The sequence below is a fragment of the Caretta caretta genome, chromosome 14, assembly GCF_965140235.1.
Source record: "Caretta caretta isolate rCarCar2 chromosome 14, rCarCar1.hap1, whole genome shotgun sequence".
NCBI lineage: Eukaryota > Metazoa > Chordata > Testudines > Cheloniidae > Caretta > Caretta caretta.
In genome coordinates this window covers 23830089-23851532 of record NC_134219.1, presented here as the reverse complement: position 1 = coordinate 23851532, position 21444 = coordinate 23830089, and the positions used below count along the sequence as shown (strand labels likewise).

General features: G+C 42.5%; 1 protein-coding gene across 3 annotated transcripts in view; it reads right to left on the bottom strand.

The window, feature by feature from the left end:
- Positions 1 to 20767, bottom strand: part of MYH10 (myosin heavy chain 10) — a 136557-nt gene extending 115790 nt beyond the window's left edge. For all 3 annotated transcript variants that reach the window (XM_048819248.2, XM_048819249.2, XM_048819250.2), the window contains exons 1-2: positions 20678 to 20767; positions 16240 to 16613 (exon numbers count right to left, since the gene is read on the bottom strand). In XM_048819248.2, coding sequence (XP_048675205.1) covers positions 16240 to 16584 — 345 coding nt within the window. In that variant the 5' untranslated portion in view covers positions 16585 to 16613; positions 20678 to 20767. The remainder of the gene's footprint in view (positions 1 to 16239; positions 16614 to 20677) is intronic.
- Between the last annotated feature and the right edge of the window lie 677 nt (positions 20768 to 21444).

Sequence of the window (21444 nt, the reverse complement as noted above, 5' to 3'; positions counted from 1 at the left end):
ATAAATATACAAACAGCTGATGAATCAGTCAGATTGGGGGGGGGGGGTGTTCTTGCAGTCCTCAAGAAATGCAGCACTGACGCTCAAATGGAAAGTATTCCTTAGCGCAGTGGTTCTCAACCTTTCTTGACTACTGTACCCCTTTCAGAAGTCTGATTTGTCTTGGAACCCCCATGTTTCACCTCATTTAAAAACTACTTGCTTACAAAATCAGACAAAAATACAGTGTCATAGCACACTTACTGAAAAATTGCTTACTTTCTCCTTTTGTCTGTATGAAATTTTAGTTTGTACTGACTTCACTAGTACTTTTTACTAAAGTCTATATAAAACTAGGCAAATATCTAGCTGAGTTGATGTACCCCCGAAAGACCTCTGAACCCCAGGGCTACTGTTGAGAACCACTGCCCTAGCTTTAAGACCTTCAGGATGAAGGTTTAAGGTCATTAATAATAAAGCCATTTAGGGAGCTCTTCATAAGATAATGAAGAACACATGCTGGAATTTCCAAATCTATACTCTTAATTTTCTGGCGAGAAGGAGCACAGTTCTTTCTGCTGCTCAGAGGAATCCTGTTAAGCAGGCAATCCACCTTCTCAATTAAGTAAAGGCACATACCAGCATTAAGTAAAGAAATAGGCTAGACCAGAGGTACAGATTTCCTTACAAAAACAGAATCTGAAATCTGGTCTTTGGTCACAACCCCCACACAACATGCATTCCAGTACTTCAACCTGGCCTTGATAATAGGCTCTTTTGTGAATGGTGAGAATGCAGATAGGACCTTGCCTACATAACTTACAAGAAAAGCTGTTAACTAGAAGGAAGCTGGATCTGTGTTTCCAAATGGACCTTGGACAGCAGGTCTGATCTACTCTGCCTGCCTCAGATAACCTATAGCAATGTTACTTGCTAGTGCTACAGATGCATACATTTTAAGTCTTATTACAGATCTTTGACTGCTCTGCATGCTCCTAGGAAGGGAACAAATGGGAAGAAAGGCACATTGAAAACTGCTCCAGCCTGCTTCAAAGAAACCCTTCCAGTTGAAGGGACATGATCCATTGGCCCTGCTTAAAGTCTAAGCTAGATTGACCTCTTCATCACCTGGATAGGTCCTCTAAAACTTAAGTGTTTGAGGCTCCACTCTCACAGGGCTACTGCAGTCTTCTTTATTCAACACAAAAGAGGCCTTTTTGCAAAACTAACACCCTTGAAAGTGTTTTCTTCAGTTTATCTGGTTAAATACAGGACTTGCTGGACCTCTGAAATAGGTCTAAGGCAGGGATTCTCAAACTGGGGGTCAGGACCACTCAGGGAGTCACGAGGTATTACATGGGGGGGGTCCACGAGCTTGCAGCCTCTACCCCAAACCGCGCTTTGCCTCCAGCATTTATAATGGTGTTAAATATATTTTAAAGTGTTTTTAATTTGGGGGGGGGGGGTTGGAGAGGCTTGCTATGTGAAAGGGGTCACCAGTACAAAAGTTTGAGACCCACTGCGAGCCTAAGGTCTGAGGCCTTATGTCTACCTCCATGGGGTGGAATCACACAACTCTCTCACTCAAGCCCAGATCCTGGACTACTGCACCCTGTATATCAACAGTGATTTCTCAGCAGGTCAGACTGGCTTAGGTACCGGCAATTCTTCCCTTTAGATGCCATAACCAGTGGTAGTTAGTAAGGCTGTGATTTAGTCCTGGAATCCGTGACTTCCAAAGACCGCTGTGACTTCAGCCATCTGGGAGCTACAGGGTCTGCTGCCGCCTGTGGAGGCAGGCAGCTGTGGGGGCTTCCTGGCCACTGCTTGCGGCGGGGGGGGGGGATCCCCACAGCTCCCCACCACTCCTCCTGGCTGGGGGGACCCCTGGCAGCTCCTGGCCACCAGCAGAGGGGGACCCTGGAGCTCCCACCCCTTCCTCCTCCCCGTCCCAGCATCTGCCCAGGCTACCCATTTTGTCATGGATATTTTTAGTAACAGTCAAGCACAGGTCACAGGCTTCTATGAATTTTTCATTATTGCCAGTGACTTTTATTAAAAAATATCTGTGACAAAAACTTAACCTTAGTAATTAGTGACCAGACAGCCTTCTCCAAATATTTACCACAGTTGGAACAAAGCATAAAAGGAAGAGAAAACAAAGAATTTTAAAGTCGATACACCAGGGTAGATTTGATTTCAACCAAAATTTATTGAAATCATGATTTCAATCACTAGTCAGGAAGACTGTTTCATCATGGTTTTCTACATAAAAAAAGTGTATTCTTGTTGGTTATAACCTTACTACATATTCTTCACAACTCAGAGATAGAGATGTAGGTTTCATTTTTAGAAGCCACACACTATACATTTTTAAACAGTTATTTATTTTGAAAACTTTTCAGATTCATTTTCTGACATAGCTGTAAAACTAATTATTGTTTGGTGATTTCATTTACCAAAAGGTAATTGAGGCAGATATTTATGAAGTCATTGGGAGGTGAACTATCATTAATATTTGGAGGATTTTCTTGCCATTCTGTATTAGAAGGAGAACATCACCAGACAGACATTTACATTGTTCTATTTAACTAAAACAACAACGTAAAAGTATTCTGGATTTTTTTCTTCAACAGCAAACATAATATTTTAACAAAAAAGCATATATCCCTCACTTCTAACATTTATCTACAGACTTCTCCTTGTCCAGATCTATTCCGCCCCCAACAATCTTCTTTCTACTCATTGAACTTTTTGAAACTTTGCACTTTTAGAGAGGTATGAAGGGACTGACTGTGTACACAAATTTGCAGAGGGACAATAGAGTTCAATAGAGTTGAGGTCTGTTATTTCTCACCTCTATATATTTATTTATTTAAAAACATTTTTACTGTTAACAAGCATGTTACCTCTGGGAGAGACAAATCCACAATTTGAGAACCGCAAAACTAAGCATCTCTGATGGTTTCTTCTAGACTGAGACTCATTGGGTAGATAGAAAGATTAACCTAAATCTACACAGAAGCTTGTGGAACCCCATAAGATTGGGTCCCTAACCCATGAACTACTGAAATTCATTTACAAAAATTTTCTTTAACATTACATTAATATATTGTCTCATACTATAGAATTAGACTTTATAATCCCTATTCCATGAGGAGATATCTCTGAGCTATAATGGATCTTAATTAAAACTATATCTTTAGATAGGTGTGTGGCAGGGGGTTGGATAAAATGCTTTGAGGAAAAAAGCAATTTAAATAAAAAAATCTGTTTTTATTTTTTTTTAAATCATTAATTTTTATCCACCCTGCTATACACAGGTCTCTCTCACTCAGAGGCTTGTCATCTCGTCACAGAGACCCTAGGCAGTTCCCTCTTTACTCCAGACCCCTGGGGTTCAGGGTCGGTGAGAACAGCTTCTCATCAGCAATGCCCAACAACCATTGCCCCCTCCCTAGAGGGGGACACTTATCTCACCCAGAAGCTCTTTGTCTCAGGTTCCTCAGGTTTTTTGGTTCTCATGTGTTTACAAGCTGGGAATCCTCCCCCCTAAATACACTAGTTTGTGAGAGCTCCAAAAGGAATTGGAGGTGGGTCATCCACATGAATGCTTCTAGTATGTTCCCTTACATGTTTGTGAAGAAATATCTGAGGCCTTTGTTCTTTTTCCCGCCTTGTATAGACAGCTTATGTTGGCTTCCTCCAATACACATAGTAAGCATACTAATATTTAACTAACTTTGTTTATATAATCAAACCCTTAATATTAATGAATCACGTAGCTCACATCCATTACACATCCCCTCATCTGCATGCCCTGAATTTTGTGGAGGGTGCAGAGTCCACAGTTAGAAGATCGGCCAGAAAGAGGCTAATGCAGGGCAGTCAATTTGGGTATATAGCTGGACAGGCTGAGGGAAAGGAGTGGATGCTAAGTCAGAGGTATTCTGACTAAATTCAGCAAGAGCGTGAGGGAAGTAGTCTGAATCCAGGAGGTCTCCGAGGAAGACATCTGGGAATGAATCCAGAGGCTGTATTCAGGAGAGTAGTATTGTGGGTTAGCTAACTTTAAGAACTGAATTTTGATGGGTTTGGCTTGTTTTATACTATTTACGTTCAAGTTTTTGTTCAGTCTTTATTTCCAAGGAGAGAAATACTCAGACTAAAGTTTAAAACAGAGTATATCAGTAATTAAGATAAAATTCATTACAAACTCTGATGGTGAACTAAAGAGGCCTCTTCCTGCAAACCACAGTGTGCAGCAGCCCTCATAAACCTGTCATTTCCAGCACACTTTTCCCAATCCAGCTAAAATGGCCTCTCACATGTGCAGCATTCTTGAACTAAAAAAAAGTTTAAGCTTAGGAAATACTCCAAGCTATACTATGCATGCACAGCATGTGATCTTCAGAAAGTCATAACACAGACCACCATGTATTCTATAGTAAACTACACCTATGTTCTGCAGCAAGAACACTGGATTCCATGGAATCTATTGCCTCAGGATGTAGGCTCTGTACAGTCTAGAATTTTTTCCCCCGGAAACAGCTCTTACTGAATCAAATAGGACTGAGGGAGAGAATATCAGATAGAGGGATACTGTACTTTCAAGTTTGATTTTATATTGCCTCATTTTTAGAGTACTGCAAAATATTGCAATGAAAATGTATAATTACATTGTAGAATTCATAGAAAAAGGAGCAGAGGAAGAAGCAAGAGGTTTCAGCAATAGGTCTGGGATAGTGCTGCATTTGTCACCCAAACTGAAGCTGTGAAAAGGCAGTTTATTGCACAAACCCAAACACATTAAATGGGGTTTAAAATTGACCAGAATGGCAGTGTTAAATGTTGACACCAACATTTGTATCATCAGATTGAAGAAGGAACACCCCACTAAAAGGAATGGACAAGCAAGAGCTTGGGGCTACTGTGTTCCATCTGCAAAGAATGAAGTAGACATCACTCTATCAAATGTCCACGGTTTACATTTGGGTGTTTCTCTTTGCAACAATGAGGGCAACATGATTTTTGTGGGAGTAAAGAGCTTGGTTTCTGGACCACAGTTCTGCAGAACATACAAGGCCCTGTCAAATCAAGGACAAGTTTCAACAGAAACTTACTTTCTATGGGTTAGCACTATTCCTATTATTAATTTTGGTTTTCCCAACTCAGGCAATTTGGACTACAGACTGCTAAACACAGGACTTCTGTAATGGGAAGTATTTTACCCTGTCTCCTTCTCCACAGATGAGCCATTTCTGTTCAAGCTTTCAGAACACACTGTAGCACAAAATCACACACTGAAAATTTCAGCCAGTTATAATCAATTGATAAAGGGGGTTATAATGAAAACCGTTATGAAACCTTGAGTTTTAGCAGGAGCTGCAGCTCCTGCTATAATAAATTTATAGTATGTGCATGTATGCTTTTACACGGATAAATTAAAAATAAACTTTCACCTTTTCACAAACATTAAATTTTAAATTTCAAAACAAGGCACTAAATTCTGTTTTGCTGAAGAAAAGGATGTGGGCAGTATAAAAGGAAATCAGGAATGCACTATCTTGGCAAGGCTCCAGAAACAAACATTAAAGCAGAGCTGTGACAGAAGTTTGTTATACAAAAGTCTCCTTCAGGACACTAATTGTGGAGCCTGAATACTTCCAGATGCTTACAAGGCTTTAGCCAGCAGTACAGCAAAATCCAAATTACTAAATGATAAACTATCCAATAATGTAGCACTCAGGTTCCTGGCATAGAATTAGTTGGAAACTGTATTATGTTTCAAATAGCAAGCTTGCCAATAAAGAGGTACTATCTAAACAATCTGCAACCAAGTACAGAGTTCATTATAGATCATTACGCCAGAGTGTGGGAGTTCATATTTTGATAGTGCACTTCTTGTCAGTGTCAGAAAATATCAACTTAGTACCACAGGTTTAAGAAAAAAAACTGAAGTTTACAGAATCCCTCTCATCATGGTCTGTTGTCCTCAAGTATATAAAGCTGAGACTGTATAACTTTTCCACCCTTTGGCAATATCTAAAACTGCAGACTCTTACAAAAGAATTTCCACTGGTTCTGGTGGGAGCCCAAATGCAAGCTTCTGTGACCAAGGTTTTTTGAAAAGCCACATTTGAATTTTTCAGCAGGTTTAATTAAATATGGTGAGAAAAATGCCAGAGTCCTGTGAACTAGTAGGGAATCTTACAAAAATATTCTCCACCATAGACATAGCCAGAGATTTCAAAAAGTTTAATTTAAGATTTTAGAATGTTTTATTGGTAACCAAACTTCTTAAAAGTGTCAACTAGTTTGCACATTGTAACAAAGGGGGGGAAAACCAGGCTCCTGCATCCTGTTACAACATAAAAGCCAGTTTACACTTTAAATGCCATTTTATAAAATGTGCTATAAAGAGCCTTAGTTGAATTTGAAGATTTATGATATACTAAACAAACTGACTTGAGTAATCAGAAAAATCTTTGCTGACAAAACTCAACATTTATCCCCAACTCTTCAATAAAGGGTGTCAAATGACTGACCCCTTTAAGAGGGAGTAGGATCCAGTGCATGTGGACTGATTACCTGCTACCCAAATGGGCTTAAGGAAAAGCACCTGGGCCTTATGAAGTAGGAAAGCTGCAGGTAGTTGTTGGCAGATGTCTGCAGACATTGCAGGGATTAAGAAGGATCCTGCAAGGCCCTGAGTTAGTAAAGGGAATGCCTATGGAGATTCAGAACCTCTTGCCTGGTGTTTGGCAGAGAGCAGAAAGACAGACAACTTAGGGAGGGGGGGCTGAACCCAGATGAAACTGGGAGGAAGACTACTGGTTTGAATTCTATTTTGAAAGATTTTAAGACTTAATAAATTGGACCCGAGAAGGGGAATGTTTTGACTATCTGGACTGTGTGGACTCTAAGGGGCTGTAAGTGAAGGGGAAACTGAGGCAGGCCTCAGCAGCGCCATGCTGGCCAGAAGTGGGTGCTACAGGGCAGGCATGCCCTTTGACAAGGTGAGATGTTTCAGATTTGTCTTTAATGTTGAAGTAGTACCTAGAGTTTCCACTCTGCTAGCTACTATACAAACAAGTAAAACAAAGTTTCTCTGGTTAAAAGGCATGCCCTGCCATTTACTTTGCCACAGCAGCTGCCATTTAAGCATAAAAGGCTTTCCTGTGGCTAAAGTAGACTAACCAGTTGAGCCACACACTGCTACAAAGGGTTAGACCACCTCTCCAAATGACACTATAACTTATCCAATGTGGTGTTTTCTCTTCTCCACCCAACGCTCAATATCACTATATAGTGTGATCTTTCAGGTTCCTATCATACATGTTTGGTTACAGAAACCCCTCCTCCTTGTGCTACCTTTCCTTGAGAGTGGACATGATTTTGGCAGATCTTATGAGCTCCAGCCTGAAGGAACTTCAGAAGAAGACTTCCTACAGGTTTTCCAACTGTTAAATTTTCAAGAGATATTTATGCTTGCTTCAGACATTGTTCCAGTTCTCCGCACCAGCAAGTGGGATCCTCAGCCCAGTAACTGTTGTAAAGATTCCACACACACACCCAAATTTTAGTTCCTTTAACACCACCACATCAGTAGACTGCACTAGTAGTTCGAATATTCTGCCTTCAAATATTCCCACCACCTACCCTTGGCACCAGACACAAAATAAGGGCTTGTCAACACTAGAAAATTGCACTGGTGCAACTTAATTTTTCAACTCTCAACCTCTTTTTCTGGTTTAAGTGTGTGGACATTCTTGCATTGTTAATAATACAAATAAAGTGGCTGGCTTATTTTCGTTAACCATGTTTTTCGCTGACTTAAGCTAAACTGAAACAAACATGTCAACACAGCCTTTTACACTAATTTAACTATAGCTGTTTAAAAATTCGTGCCTCAAGTTATAACAGCACTACTTTGTCATATAGACAAGCCCCAAGTTACCTAGTAGATATTTTTGAGGCCTAGCTCTCCAGTCTGATGTTATCCACTGTCCTAACTTAGTCTAGTCAAGAGCAGCCTCCCCTGTTCATCTCAACCACATCTGGTACTCCTTATTGGTGTCTGAATACTCAATTATTTTAACCCATCTAATAGCTGAACTGCCTGATGCACTAAACTCTCCAACCAAAGTTGCTCTCAATCCTTCTTTCACTTAAGATACCCTCTCCACCTCACACAGAATATGTTTATCCTGCAATGAACTCTGCCTTTAATCAGAATGGGCCATTAAAATCCATAAGGCTTGCAGAAGCAGTTAGCACCCCCTCTGTATAAAAGCCAGTTATGCAACTCCATACATATCTGGATAGGCCTAAAAAGGTAGGACTATGTACTCTACATCCACTCCAACATCAGGCAGATTCAGACTACATAGAGGATTCCACTCGTTTACTGATCCTAGTTTCTTCTTCGGTAGAAACTACAAGTAGTCAATGATTCCCACTTCCATGCTATTAAATTTAAATGTCCCCTTTCCAGTATTTTCCTGGTCAGTTATGAGAAATTACCTGCTTTGCCACCCACATGTAGAATCATACTCATCCACAATATCTTCCCCTGCTTCAGAACACTGATTATCTACCCTTAACATTCGGATGCAAGTCAGATCCTTAAAGCTACCTGTCACCTTTGCCTCCCTCTCTCCCCATCCCCCCCAAATCTGATCTTTTCACATTTCCACTACTTTCAGTAAGTTTTCCTCTAACATCTTCTGACCTAAAATACTACATGTCCTTTGCTCAGAATGCTAAGGTCTAACTTCAGAGGCATGGTAAGAAACATGTTCTGACCATTAATCCTTACATTTATTATTCAGATATCAAACCCCACCCCACGCCCAATAGAAACATTCACTTTACTGTTAAAAACAAAAAAACCCACACAAACAGAATGGTCACAAAATCCACGAGAAACACTATTTTGAAGACCTCCAACATAATTCTTGTCAGAAGCTACAGGTTACTGAGTGCTGTGACTTGAGGACAACTAGGCACTTGACAAGAAGGCTCCATTCCTGGGGCAGCATCCTGAAGAGATGTACAGGGACTGAGAGGCATACCACTGTTTAAGGGCTCAGGAATATTTGTGCATGTGCGCGTCATACCGCAAGGGGAGGGCAATATTCTGGAGCTTGGAGTTCCAAACAAGAAAATCCTTTCGGAAGATCCCCAAATTATCTGTACAGTACCCACCAAGAATACTACTCTTCCTGGTAAGCGTAAACACAAGTCCTAGAGAACCATCACATGGAGAAGCAGGACAGGCACAAGATCAACTATCTGCACCAATGAGGATGCAAGAGTGACAGTCAATACATTTGATCTAAAGCTGCAGAACCACGTTGTTAGCAAACGCTGAAAGGGGGCTAAGGGCCTTTGAGAGGTCTCCATGGTGCAGCACCATAGAAGACCACACCAAAGGATCACTGAGAGCAGTTCACTGGGTAAGGAAATGCAGCAGAGTTCCTGGAAAAGAAAAAAAAAAAGTGGGGAAAGTCCATCACCTAAGTACAGGTGAGGAAGAGGTTAACCCCACCAAACAGAAAAGAAAAAAGTTACTATAAAATGGGAGACCTGGTCTCCCTAGGCCAAGTACTTACATTTGGCTGTAAGGGAAGCCCAAAACCTGTTCTTACCCGAGGATAAAGCTTAAAAAATAGCCAGATGGACCAGATTCCTAGAAGGCTGTACTCACGGCTAGGTGGGATAAGGTGAAAGAAGAGGATTTGATTCCTAGGATTTAGTAGTGGTACTTTCATGGACGGGGAAGTCGGAGAATAGAAATCCAGCTCTTGAGGAGTTGGAGTTAGTTAACATATCTGACTATATTAGAGTTTCAGCTATACCCACAGTTTAAGCAAATGCCCCAAAAAACTGCACAGCTGGTATCAAGTCTGGGAGAAGATGACAAAGTTATTTATCCTCAGAAGTGGAAGTATGGAATACCAAAGGAAGATCTGTAGTCAAGCAACGTCTTTAAAAGCAGAGGTCAGGGGGAGGAGTGCAGGAGCTTGCCAGTCAGCAGATCAGGTCCAGGGACCCCCAGCTCCTGCTGCTCCATTCTTAGCTGCGAGGCTACCTCTCAATTCCTCCCCCCACTCCTAACATACTTAGCTACGCCAGCATAACTAACATAGGTCAGGCCTCAGAGCAAAAGCAGCTCATCTTATATCCTTGAAAGCAATTCCCTTTTCCCAAGTGAAACTATCAGAATTCCTTGTTCTCTTGAGAGCAGCTCCTCTCCCCCTCCATAGGCATGCTTTTTACATTCTCTCCTCAGTTTTTAAGGAGGATACAAAGATAAAAGTGCTCTATCAACCCATACTGTATTCTCCACATTCTAGAAGACGGTCCACTGAGGAAGAGAAAACCTTTAACAATGACTAGTGGCCACTTTTCAAAGTCTTAACCTTTCACACAACATCTTGGCTCCCCTAAGCAGCTACTCTTGTCAAACTATTACTTAATAGCAAAGGCCCAGACTCTCTGTACAACTTCCTACAAAGAAAGCAAAATGGAATGAGGTAGTTATATGTACCTACTCCAGTTGACAGCTCTTCATCCCCTACTTCCTGTGAGGGTATCCATAAATTACATGCCGACGAGTTTGTTTAAAATGACAGACACATCTAATGCACTTGTTTTAAGTATGACATGAAGTCTAGTTTTTGAAACTGGCCAATTTGACCACAAAAAGAACATTCATCTTGAGCTCAGAGTAGCCCCTTCTCCTCCATAACTATGGATGCATCTTGGGTCTTCTTGGCATACCTCTGATCTTTGATAGCCAGCTGATCTGACCAACTGGTGTTTGGCTCTTCCTCTACACCAGAGCTGTATCTACAAGGTCCAGTTCTTGAGCTCCTCCTCTCCACCACCAGCATTTGCTCCTGTTTATGCCAATATTCCAGTAAATACTCACTGCTCGAGCAAGCACACTTATGTTTGACTCAATCTATTTCAGATAAGAGAGTAACACAAAAATACTGCTGTTGGCCAAGCAGAGCATCCCTCAAGCAAGGCTCCCTTCTGAACTCAGGCCTTCAGTCCACCCCTATGAAACTGCAGTATCATCTTGATCCCAGCTCTTCTCTCCAAACTGAAAGAAGTTAGATGCTAATGCAATTTCAAGAATTAGCAGGTGGCTCCTAAAATCTTGATAGCACAGTCCAGTTGTGACAGTCTATGGTTAGGGCCCTACCAAATTCATGTTCCAGTCTGGTCAATTTCACAGTCCTAGGCTTTTAAAAAAACGTAAATTTCATGATTTTCACCTATCTGAAATTTTAGGTGTTGTAACTGTAGGGGTCCTGACCCAAAAAGGACTTGGGGGGAGGGGTGTCACAAGGTTACTGGGGGAGCGGTGCTGCTACCCTTACTTCTGCACTGCTGCTGGTGGCAGTGCTGCCTTCAGAGCTGAGCAGCTGAAGAGTGGCAGCTGCTGGCTGGGAGCCCAGCTCTGAAGGCAGAGCTGCTGCCAGCAGCAGCACATAAGTAAGGATGGCTTGGTATGGTATTGCCACCCTTACTTCTGTATGCAGCAGCCTAGAGCTGGGTCCTCAGTCAGCAGCCACCTCGCTCTGAAGGCAGCAGCACAAAAGTAAAGGTGGCAATACTGTGACCCCCTTAAAATAACCTTGTGACCTCCCCTGCAACTCCTTTTTGGGTCAGGACTCCCAGTTTGAGAAATGCTGCTCTCCTCTGTGAAATCTATATAGTAGTGGATAAAAGTAAACAAAAGTCCAGATTTCACAGCGGGAGACCAGATTTCATGGTCAGACACATTTTTCATGGCTGTGAATTTGGTAAGGCCCTAGCTATAGTATTATGGTCACCACTTATAAAATTTATCATACTCTTGTAAATCAAGTATGCCTTGTGAAATATCATTTGAAAACTTCAATCTGCTGAATATTATTGTCCTGGTAAAATGTGTGTAGCAACACGGTCGGAGAAGTTATTAGATTATACTATGTATCACTACTTAGAACATGTGTGTCTCAACTTTGTGTCTGAAAAACTGGTTTAGACCTGCTCCAAAGACACAGTAGCACCCCAACCAGTATTAAAGAGCAATCACCAGCTTATGCAGCCATTTTTCACCAATAGGAAGGTGTAAACAAAATTTACATTGCATCACAGGAACATTTTAAACCTTATGTCCACAACAGACTATGCGTCACCATGACTCAGCAAGGATGTTTCTAGCGTAAGGATTATGTTGTAAAGGGGGAGCAAGACAGTTGACTTCACCTCTTCTCCTTCCATCTCTCTGCTCATGACATCAAATACCTGAAGGACTCTGAACTGTGGGGTGGGGCAGCCCCTGACTGAAAGGAAATCCAGCCTGTGAACTAGTACAACTTGTGGTAAAAGATACTTGCTTTAAATCTTATTAGCTTGCTAAAGTTTAGGAATTAGCTTGCATTTTTATCTTTTTATTTCTTTTGTAACCAATTCTAACTTTTATGCCTTATCACTCAGATTCACTTAAAAAAATCTATCTTTCTGTAGTTAATAAGCTTATTTTGTTGTTTTATGTAATCCAGTGTGTGTTCAGACTGAAGTGTTTGGGAAACTCCACCTGAGACAGCAAGGTTGGTGCATAAATCATTTTCCTTTGTTGAAATGATGGACTTACTATGAGCTTCTACTATCCAGGAGAGTACTGTGCAGTACAAAGACACGCATTTCAGGGGTCCAGGCTGGGAGTAAGAATTTGCAGGTGTCACCCCATACGCAATTCATGAGCGGCTGGGAGAGCATTTATGTATTTAGCTGGGAGTAATTTTAGATGCTAGTTCCTGTGTATGAGCAGGACCGGAGTGGTGGCTGTTCACAGCAAAGCAGTGTAAAAAGCACCCCAGGCTAGAGAGTTAAGGGGACACCACTGTTCAACAGTCCAGGCTGTACCCTGGGAATATCACACCAGTTTTAGAGTCAGCATCAATGGTTAGGTTAGATTACTAAATGAAGACAAGAAAGCACCTTTTTTGGATGTAGCTTAAGCACAGCTATAGCAACTACATACAAATTACATACGATTTCATTTAATAATTGGGTTTACATAGGGAAGTGTTATTTCTAATTTAGTGTACAAATTAGAGTGTTTCACATCACTGCAACATTAAAACAGGAAAGTGACAGGTTCTCAGCTTTATCCTCATAAGCAGCTCATATCTATATTTGCTGTCTGAGGACTCACACTTGGGTTTGCTTTGACATGTAAGTGATACTGTGGACAGACAATACATAAACTAAGCATTTAGTTACCTCAAACTTGTCTACGCTCAGTTTTATGTCATCCTAATAATCTAATTAATTTTAGTTATAAGCTCTACACCAACATTCCACACAAAGATGGACTACAAGCCGTCAGGAACAGTATCCCCGATAATGTCATGGCAAACCTGGTGGCAGAACTTTGTCCTCACCCATAATTATTTCACATTTGGGGACAATGTGAACCTTCAAATCAGTGGCACTGCTATGGGTACCTGCATGGCCCCACAGTATGTCAACATTTTTATGGATGACTTAGAACAATGCTTCCTCAGCTCTCGTCCCCTAATGCCCCTACTCTACTTGTGCTACATTGATGACATCTTCATCATCTGGACCCATGGAAAAGAAGCCCTTGAGGAATTCCACCATGATTTCAACAATTTCTATTCCACCACCAACCTCAGCCTGGACCAGTCCACACAAGAGATCCACTTCCTGGACACTATGGTGCTAATAAGCGATGGTCACACAAACACCACCCTATACCGGAAACCTACTGACTGCTATTCCTACCTACATGCCTCCAGCTTTCATCCAGACCACACCACACAATCCATTGTCACAGCCAAGCTCTGCAATACAACCGCATTTGCTCCAACCCCTCAGACAGAGACAAACACCTACAAGATCTCTATCAAGCATTCTTACAACCACAATACCCACCTGATGAAGTGAAGAAACAGACTGACAGAGCCAGAAGAGTACCCAGAAGTCACCTACTACAGGACAGGCCCAACAAAGAAAACAACAGAACGCCACTAGCCATCACCTTCAGCCCCCAACTAAAACCTCTCCAACGCATCATCAAGGATCTACAACCTATCCTGAAAGACAATCCCTCACTCTCACAGATCTTGGGAGACAGGCCAGTCCTTGCTTACAGACAGCCCCCGCAACCTGAAGCAAATACTCACCAGCAACCACATACCACACAACAGAACCACTAACCCAGGAACCTATCCTTGCAACAAAGCCCATTGTCAACTGTGTCCACATATCTATTCAGGGGACATCATCATAGGGCCTAATCACATCAGCCACACTATCAGAGGCTCGTTCACCTGCACATCTACCAATGTGATATATGCCATCATGTGCCAGCAATGCCTCTCTGCCATGTACATTGGTCAAACTGGACAGTCTCTATGTAAAAGAATAAATGGACACAAATCAGACGTCAAGAATTATAACATTCAAAAACCAGTCAGAGAACACTTCAATCTCTCTGGTCACTCAAACTCAGACCTAAAAGTGGCAATACTTCAACAAAAAAACTTCAAAAACAGACTCCAACGAGAGACTGCTGTATTGGAATTAATTTGCAAACTGGATACAATTAATTTAGGCTTGAATAGAGACTGGGAGTAGATGGGTCATTACACAAAGTAAAACTATTTCCCCATGTTTATCCCCCATCCGCCCCCCACTGTTCCCCAGACGTTCTTTTCAACTGCTGGAAATGGACCACCTTGATTATCACGACAAAAGGTTCCCCCTCCCCCCCGCTGGTAATAGCTCACCTTAAGCGATCACTCTGGTTACAGTGTATATGGTAACACCCATTGTTTCATGTTCTCTATGTATATAAGTCTCCCCACTGTATTTTCCACTGAATGCATCCAATGAAGTGAGCTGTAGCTCACAAAAGCTTATGCTCAAATAAAATTTGTTAGTCTCTAAGGTGCCACAAGTACTCCTTTTCTTTAAGCTAATGTGAGGCATTCCAAAAGTAAGTTTCACTGAGCTCCTATTTTTCTTAAGGGTCTTCCTTTCACTAAAAACATCACTAGTGTTCAGTATAGACAGTTTATAAATGAATATAAGTAAATAGTGTGAGTGAGCCACTCAAGATAAATCTACATCTTAGCAATGGCTTGACTGAGGAAAAAAAAACTCTTTAAGCATTCATATTAACTGGGTAAACGATCTGTCCTATAGCTAACCTACTCTATGTACACCAGAGAACTTGGAGATTGAGTTTAATTCTTTGGAACAAATGTTTACCGTACTGAGTCAAATATTTAGGCAGATGTTACCATTTCTTTTAAGACAAAGAACCTAGCTGTAGATGTTGATGATACTCTGACTCAGCAAGCGACTATGTAATTGATTTGCCAAGTGAAGAGATATGGCAAGGAGCCACTCTTACTGTACTGCCACAGACCTTCATTCAACATTGACCCTGATGTTTTATTTCCTCAAGAGGCGTCAATAGCTTTGCAATTTCTAATTCCAGAGGAAGATGGTGATAAGTTAGATGTTTCATTTTCTATTTCCAAGCCATTGAGAAGAGAACTTTATCTTATTGGTTTATTTTAAGCACAGAATACATTCTTTCCTGGCTCACTAAGTTGATACAAAAAAAGAAATTATGCATTCCCATCACTTTCCAACTATATTATTTAAAGATATGATAACCTCTTATTATCTTCTTAAATGTACAGTTAGCCAAGTTAAAGCAAGTTCTGCTCATTCATGTACTATATTAAACAATGGCAATTTGTTGAGGTTAGATTATAAAAATTTTCAAGTCAGTTCAAACTAGCCAAATGATGCTGTTCACTTGTCAGTTAAGCACGTCCAAGGCAAATGCTTTAACTAGATAGTATGAGCTAAACACTGAGATGGCCATTTGCCATTCTATCTTTAAGTGGTCCTTAGTTATAGCTAGCTAATGCTTGCAGCAGTATTTTAATTATTGTATACAAATTAAAAAAATTTACACAAATTCTTTGTACTACGGTAGCACTTGGGACACTAACCAATGCATAATGTCCCTGTCCCAAGCATTCTGTACTCAGACAGGAAAGAGTTTACGCTTTAGGTTATCAAAATCCAATCCAAAGTCTATACTCACCTCCTCCTTTTCATTTTTTTAACAAATGAAGCAGTCAATTCGGTCTAAATTAGCAACCATATTAATTTCCCATAGAGGAGAATTTAATGGCCAATACTTACATAGATGAGTCCAGAGTAGTATCGGTCCTTCAAATTATGCAATACAGATGCTTCATTTAAGCAGGTTAATTCCGCCATATCTTCCACTTTAGAGAACTTGGGGGGATTCATCTTCTGAATATCATCTTTGTTGACCATTGCTTTCTTTCCATTCTCTGCCAGTTCAACCAACACTTCATCTCCTCTTTCCTCCTTGATGCTGGCTGCCTCAAAGCCATGGCGCTCTGAAGGAATCCATACCAGTTTTTTAGCAGTCCAGTCAGCCTGGGTAGCAGGGTTGTAGATTACAGCCCTATCCACAAAGAGATACCTCTCTGGATCTTCCTGTCCAGACCTCTGCGCCATTGTAAACAGAGGTGTCCACTAGCATTCGCCTTGTTAGATGGAGAAAAAGGTAGGTCAGTCACTGGTACGGTATACAATTTGCGATCATTTCACAGCTGAACCATTTAACACATAAAAAGTGGCTAATCGGCATATTAAGTTGGATACCTACTAGGGATGCTACCTCTATAAAGAATCCTGATGCTACTTATTAAGTTGGTAGTTTAAACAAGGTCATACCCGGTCTAAAAGTACTGCTGTATACAAGTTAAAAATCACATTCAAATATAGAGCAGTAGAGGGACACTCATTTATATAGAATGGGAATAGTGCAGAGGTCTTTTACTGTACATACCAAGACTGCAAAGCAAGGATGATGATAATACCTAGTTGTTGTATAATATTTTTCACCAGTAGACCTGAAAACACTTTACATTCTTTAATGTATTTGTCTCCACAACACCCCTATGATGTACACTGCTGTGCAAAAACAAGAGTACAGTATAAAGGAAACACCAGATTTAATATAGGTTTGCCAGGAGGTACTGTAAAGAGTACTGAAATAGTAGTCAAAAGAAAGCACCCCTTTATTTGTTCTGTGCAGTGCATAGCTGGTTCTCATTAAGTCATCCAAACAAAACTGGCAGTGAGATCAAATAAGTTAGACTAAAAATACTGATTACAAAGAGAATTTTCCTTGAGAGATAAGAATTTTATATGTTTTGGATTTTTACACATCATATAGCCATGGCTTGTATTCTTTCTGAAAGCAGATCAGATTTATCATGGCTTTACTTTCCATCAATTCCAGCTGCAAACAGTAGGTGCTATTTATGTTTTAAATGTTTCCAATAAACACCTTGTATCATAAAATCTGTGTAAGTATAAAATGTAATAAAAATTTAATCAATTTCTTAATCAATTCTCATACAATTGAGAGAAGACAAAATACCAAAATGTCTCAAATATTTCATTTGTACCCATCTCTCATCCATTAGACTAGTAAATGTGACCAACAGCCGCAAGGACAGTTGCATCTATTTGATTAAGAACTCCCAAAATGTACAGTTTGGTTATCTTTAAGCACTTGAGAGCAGTGAGGTTGGGCCTAACGGCTTTTCCCTATCCTTTTTTTAAGAAAAAAAAAAAAGAAAGAAATCTGAATTCTCACTATATACTAAGCATTTGGGTCACTATATATCTTGTTTTATTCATCAGAACTATTTAATAGTAAATTTAGAACCGTTTTCCAAACATTTAGAGCATTAATCCATTTTGAAATCTGCAGTTTGGCAATCTAAAAATTTGCAAAAGCATGTGTTTGAAGCTAACTGTGCATTCACTTTTTATACTATAGTATGCGGTCACATGGAAGTCTTGCAACTCATCCATCCTCAAGTGAGCATTCAATTAAGTACTTAAGTACAATACTAATGTCTACATCTACAGCATGTCAGTTTGATAAATTGTTCAACACAACTAATGCAAAATAAGCATGAGGTCATTCAATCCACCAGAGGGCTGTGAAGCAATCTGCTTCATTTACTACAGAATGGCTTAATTCTGCATCATCAGATCAAGAACTGACTACATCAACAGTTGCATTTATTGGAAGAAGTTTCTGGGAGAAAAATCCATGGAGAAGAAGAGAAGAGTTAGAGGTGACCCCAAATGACTGCAGGAGTTCCATCTGATTCTTTACCTCAGCTAGGAATAAAGAGTTACTAAACCATTGGAGAGTGGTCAGTTTAGATGAGCTATTACCAGCAGGAGAGTGAGTTTGTGTGTGTATGGGGGTGGGGGGGGATGTGAGAAAACCTGGATCTATGCAGGAAATAGCCCGACTTGATTATGTGAAGAGTTGTCACTTTGGATGGGCTAGCACCAGCAGGAGAGTGAATTTGTGTGGGGGGGTGGAGGGTGAGAAAACCTGGATTTGTGCTGGAAATGGCCCACCTGTTGATCACTTTAGATAAGCTATTACCAGCAGGACAGTGGGGTGGGAGGAGGTATTGTTTCATATTCTCTGTGTGTATATAAAGTCTGCTGCAGTTTCCACGGTATACATCTGATGAAGTGAGCTGTAGCTCACGAAAGCTCATGCTCAAATAAATTGGTTAGTCTCTAAGGTGCCACAAGTACTCCTTTTCTTTTTGCGAATACAGACTAACACGGCTGTTCCTCTTAAACCATTCAGAGTCCTAGTTACTTGCAGAGCCTTCCGTTCAAATCCAGAAAGATATTCATCTTTCTAATTCTAGATTATGACTTGATGCTGCCGATATCTTCGTACTATAAAACCTACCTTCCCTACCTACAGGGTGAGGCAATCTCTCTCGCTGTCAAGAAGTCTGACTGGCAAATTGATACTTTGTTCAGATTATAAATGATAAATTTTTATGGAAGGCAGTTGCACATGCTTGTTTTTTAGTGAAAACTTAAGTGGTTTTGGAACTCTATTACCTAGTCAAAGTAATACAAATAAAGATTGTTTATTAATAAAATTAAGGGCTAGAAGTTGAAGCATTAGATTTACTCCCAAAGAGTATATGTACTAGCTCATACTAAGAATCAAATCAGTGTATTAAATATTAAGAGTACAGACCATTAATGGTCATTTTTCATTTTCTGTCCTCAACACCCAGATGTGACCCACTTACTCAGGACAAGTCCAGGTTGCCACAACAAGGATACCCCTATGGAAGCCAGATATACAGTATTGTGCTTTGCCTTAATGAGGGCTTTTTGCTAGACAGTATTATTTAGGGGGAAGATAAATTAAAATCCACATTCATAATCATCACATTTCACCATGTAGAACTCCAGCTCTCACAGTGAAGATGCTAGTACCTAATCCCACGCATATAACAGTTCTAAACAAAAGGTTAATAACAGAGCGACAAGCACCAGCAGAGAGGTGGGGAGTGGCATCATTCAGTGCAGCCTTGGCATTTCCAAGGACAGGAATTTGTAAGAATAGCCTCATTTCACTACTTAGAGGTACGTTATTTTTCATAAATATAATGCTAAAGCCAGCAAGAGTTAATTTTACAGTTCAAGCTACTTCTCTGATTTAAGCTTTAATCAAACAATGGCTTCAGAATGAAGTGATAAGGCAGCAGGCTGCAGTTTTTAAACTAGCCCGGACACTAAAGGACAAAAGAGCAAGCTCTAGACTTGGACCATTTTCTTTGGGGTTGCGGACAAAACACTCCACCCACTCTATGGCCTCGCATGTTCACAGCATTGCATCTTGCCAATCCCTTAGTATTTGGATCCCATTTAACAGCACTAAGGCGCACTGGCCGCTTCCCCCCACCCTCCATCCATACCCCACCCCCAAAAAAGAGAGAGGAACATGATCTAAGACACGCTCAGACCCACTGGTGCATCACAACGCAAGCATCTCGCCCCCACCCCACCCCAAAGGGGCCTCCTTAGCCACAAATCAGACCCTGCCACCACCGCAGCACTCTCCTTTCAGCAGCGACTCCCCGCCCTGCCTCCGGCAGGCTGGCAACCCACTAGGCAAGGCTGCAGAAGGGAGGAGATGGAGAAAATGGCCACCTTTGTGTGATCGATACAGACAGGAGCCTCAGCGCAGAGGCTCAGGAGGGGGAGCCGGGCGGGTGGGGAGAAGAGACACCCGCACGGGGGTGCAGCCCCCCAGGCAGGGGCCGGCGAAGAGGGCGGCTGTAGCCCAAGGCAGCTCCCCGCCGGCCAAAGCGGGCTGCAACGAGCAGGCAGGGTCTTTGTCTCGCCCTGCCGCCCCCTCCCCACAGCGAGCCCAGACTCAGCTGCACGCCCGCCCCGCAGGCGGGAAAGAGCCGGGGGGGGGGGGGGCGCGCACCCGCCACAGAGCGGGGCGGGAGGGGGGCTGCACGCCCCCCGCACCCACCCTGCGCCAGAGCCGGAGGGGGCTGCACACACCCCCGTCCCCTATGCCCCGCGTAGATCGGGGCTGCACGCCGCCTCGCCCACTGGGGGGGGCCCACAGACATAAGGGCCGCACCCCCCTCGCCTACCCCGCCAAGCCCCGGACAATGAGGGGGCGGGCGGGCAAACCGACCCCCCCCCGGCCCCACTAGCGAAGCCCCCCGGCATGGCCCCTCACCTGCAGACGCTCCGTATCCCCGGAGCCCGCGGCTCCTCCGCACACTCCCCGCTCTACCCCCTTCTCGGGGCTCCTTTAGCGCCACCGCGCGACCCCCTCCCGCTAACCCCCGGAACAAGGCCCGCCCACCCGCTCTACAGCATCATCCATTGGCTGTCTCTCATGCCCATCAAAGGAAGCACTTACGGCCATTGGCTCGCTTCGCAACCCATCTCCGGTCAGGGCCATAGCAACCTCCACAAGCTACCATCCAACACCCGCCTCCTCCCTGGCCCCTCCCCACTGTTCTACCTGCCTATCAAGGCAAAACTCCACACCCAATGGTGGGCTTCGCTCCTATCTGCCACATCGGTGGGCCGCAGAGATCCCACCTAGGCCGCGCCAGCAGGGTAGGGTGCGCTGGTCAGAAAGCTTGAGAGCAGTGTGGGGTGGCACGTGAGAGGGATTGCAATGCCTGAGGCTGGGAACGCTCCTGCTACCTTGGGCTGGGGCAACGGGCTGAGCGCTGTCTGTCTACGGGGGGGCCATTAGAAAACCCCCATCCCCGCCCCCTGCAGGGAACTCCGTGCAACACCGCGTATCCCCGCCCTCTGCAGGGAACTGCATGGAACATCCCCAATCCCTCCCTCCCCCGCAGGGAACTGCATGCAACACCGCTTATCCCCGCCCTCTGCAGGGAACATCCCCAATCCCTCCCTCCCCCGCAGGGAACTGCATGCAACACCGCTTATCCCCGCCCTCTGCAGGGAACATCCCCAATCCCTCCC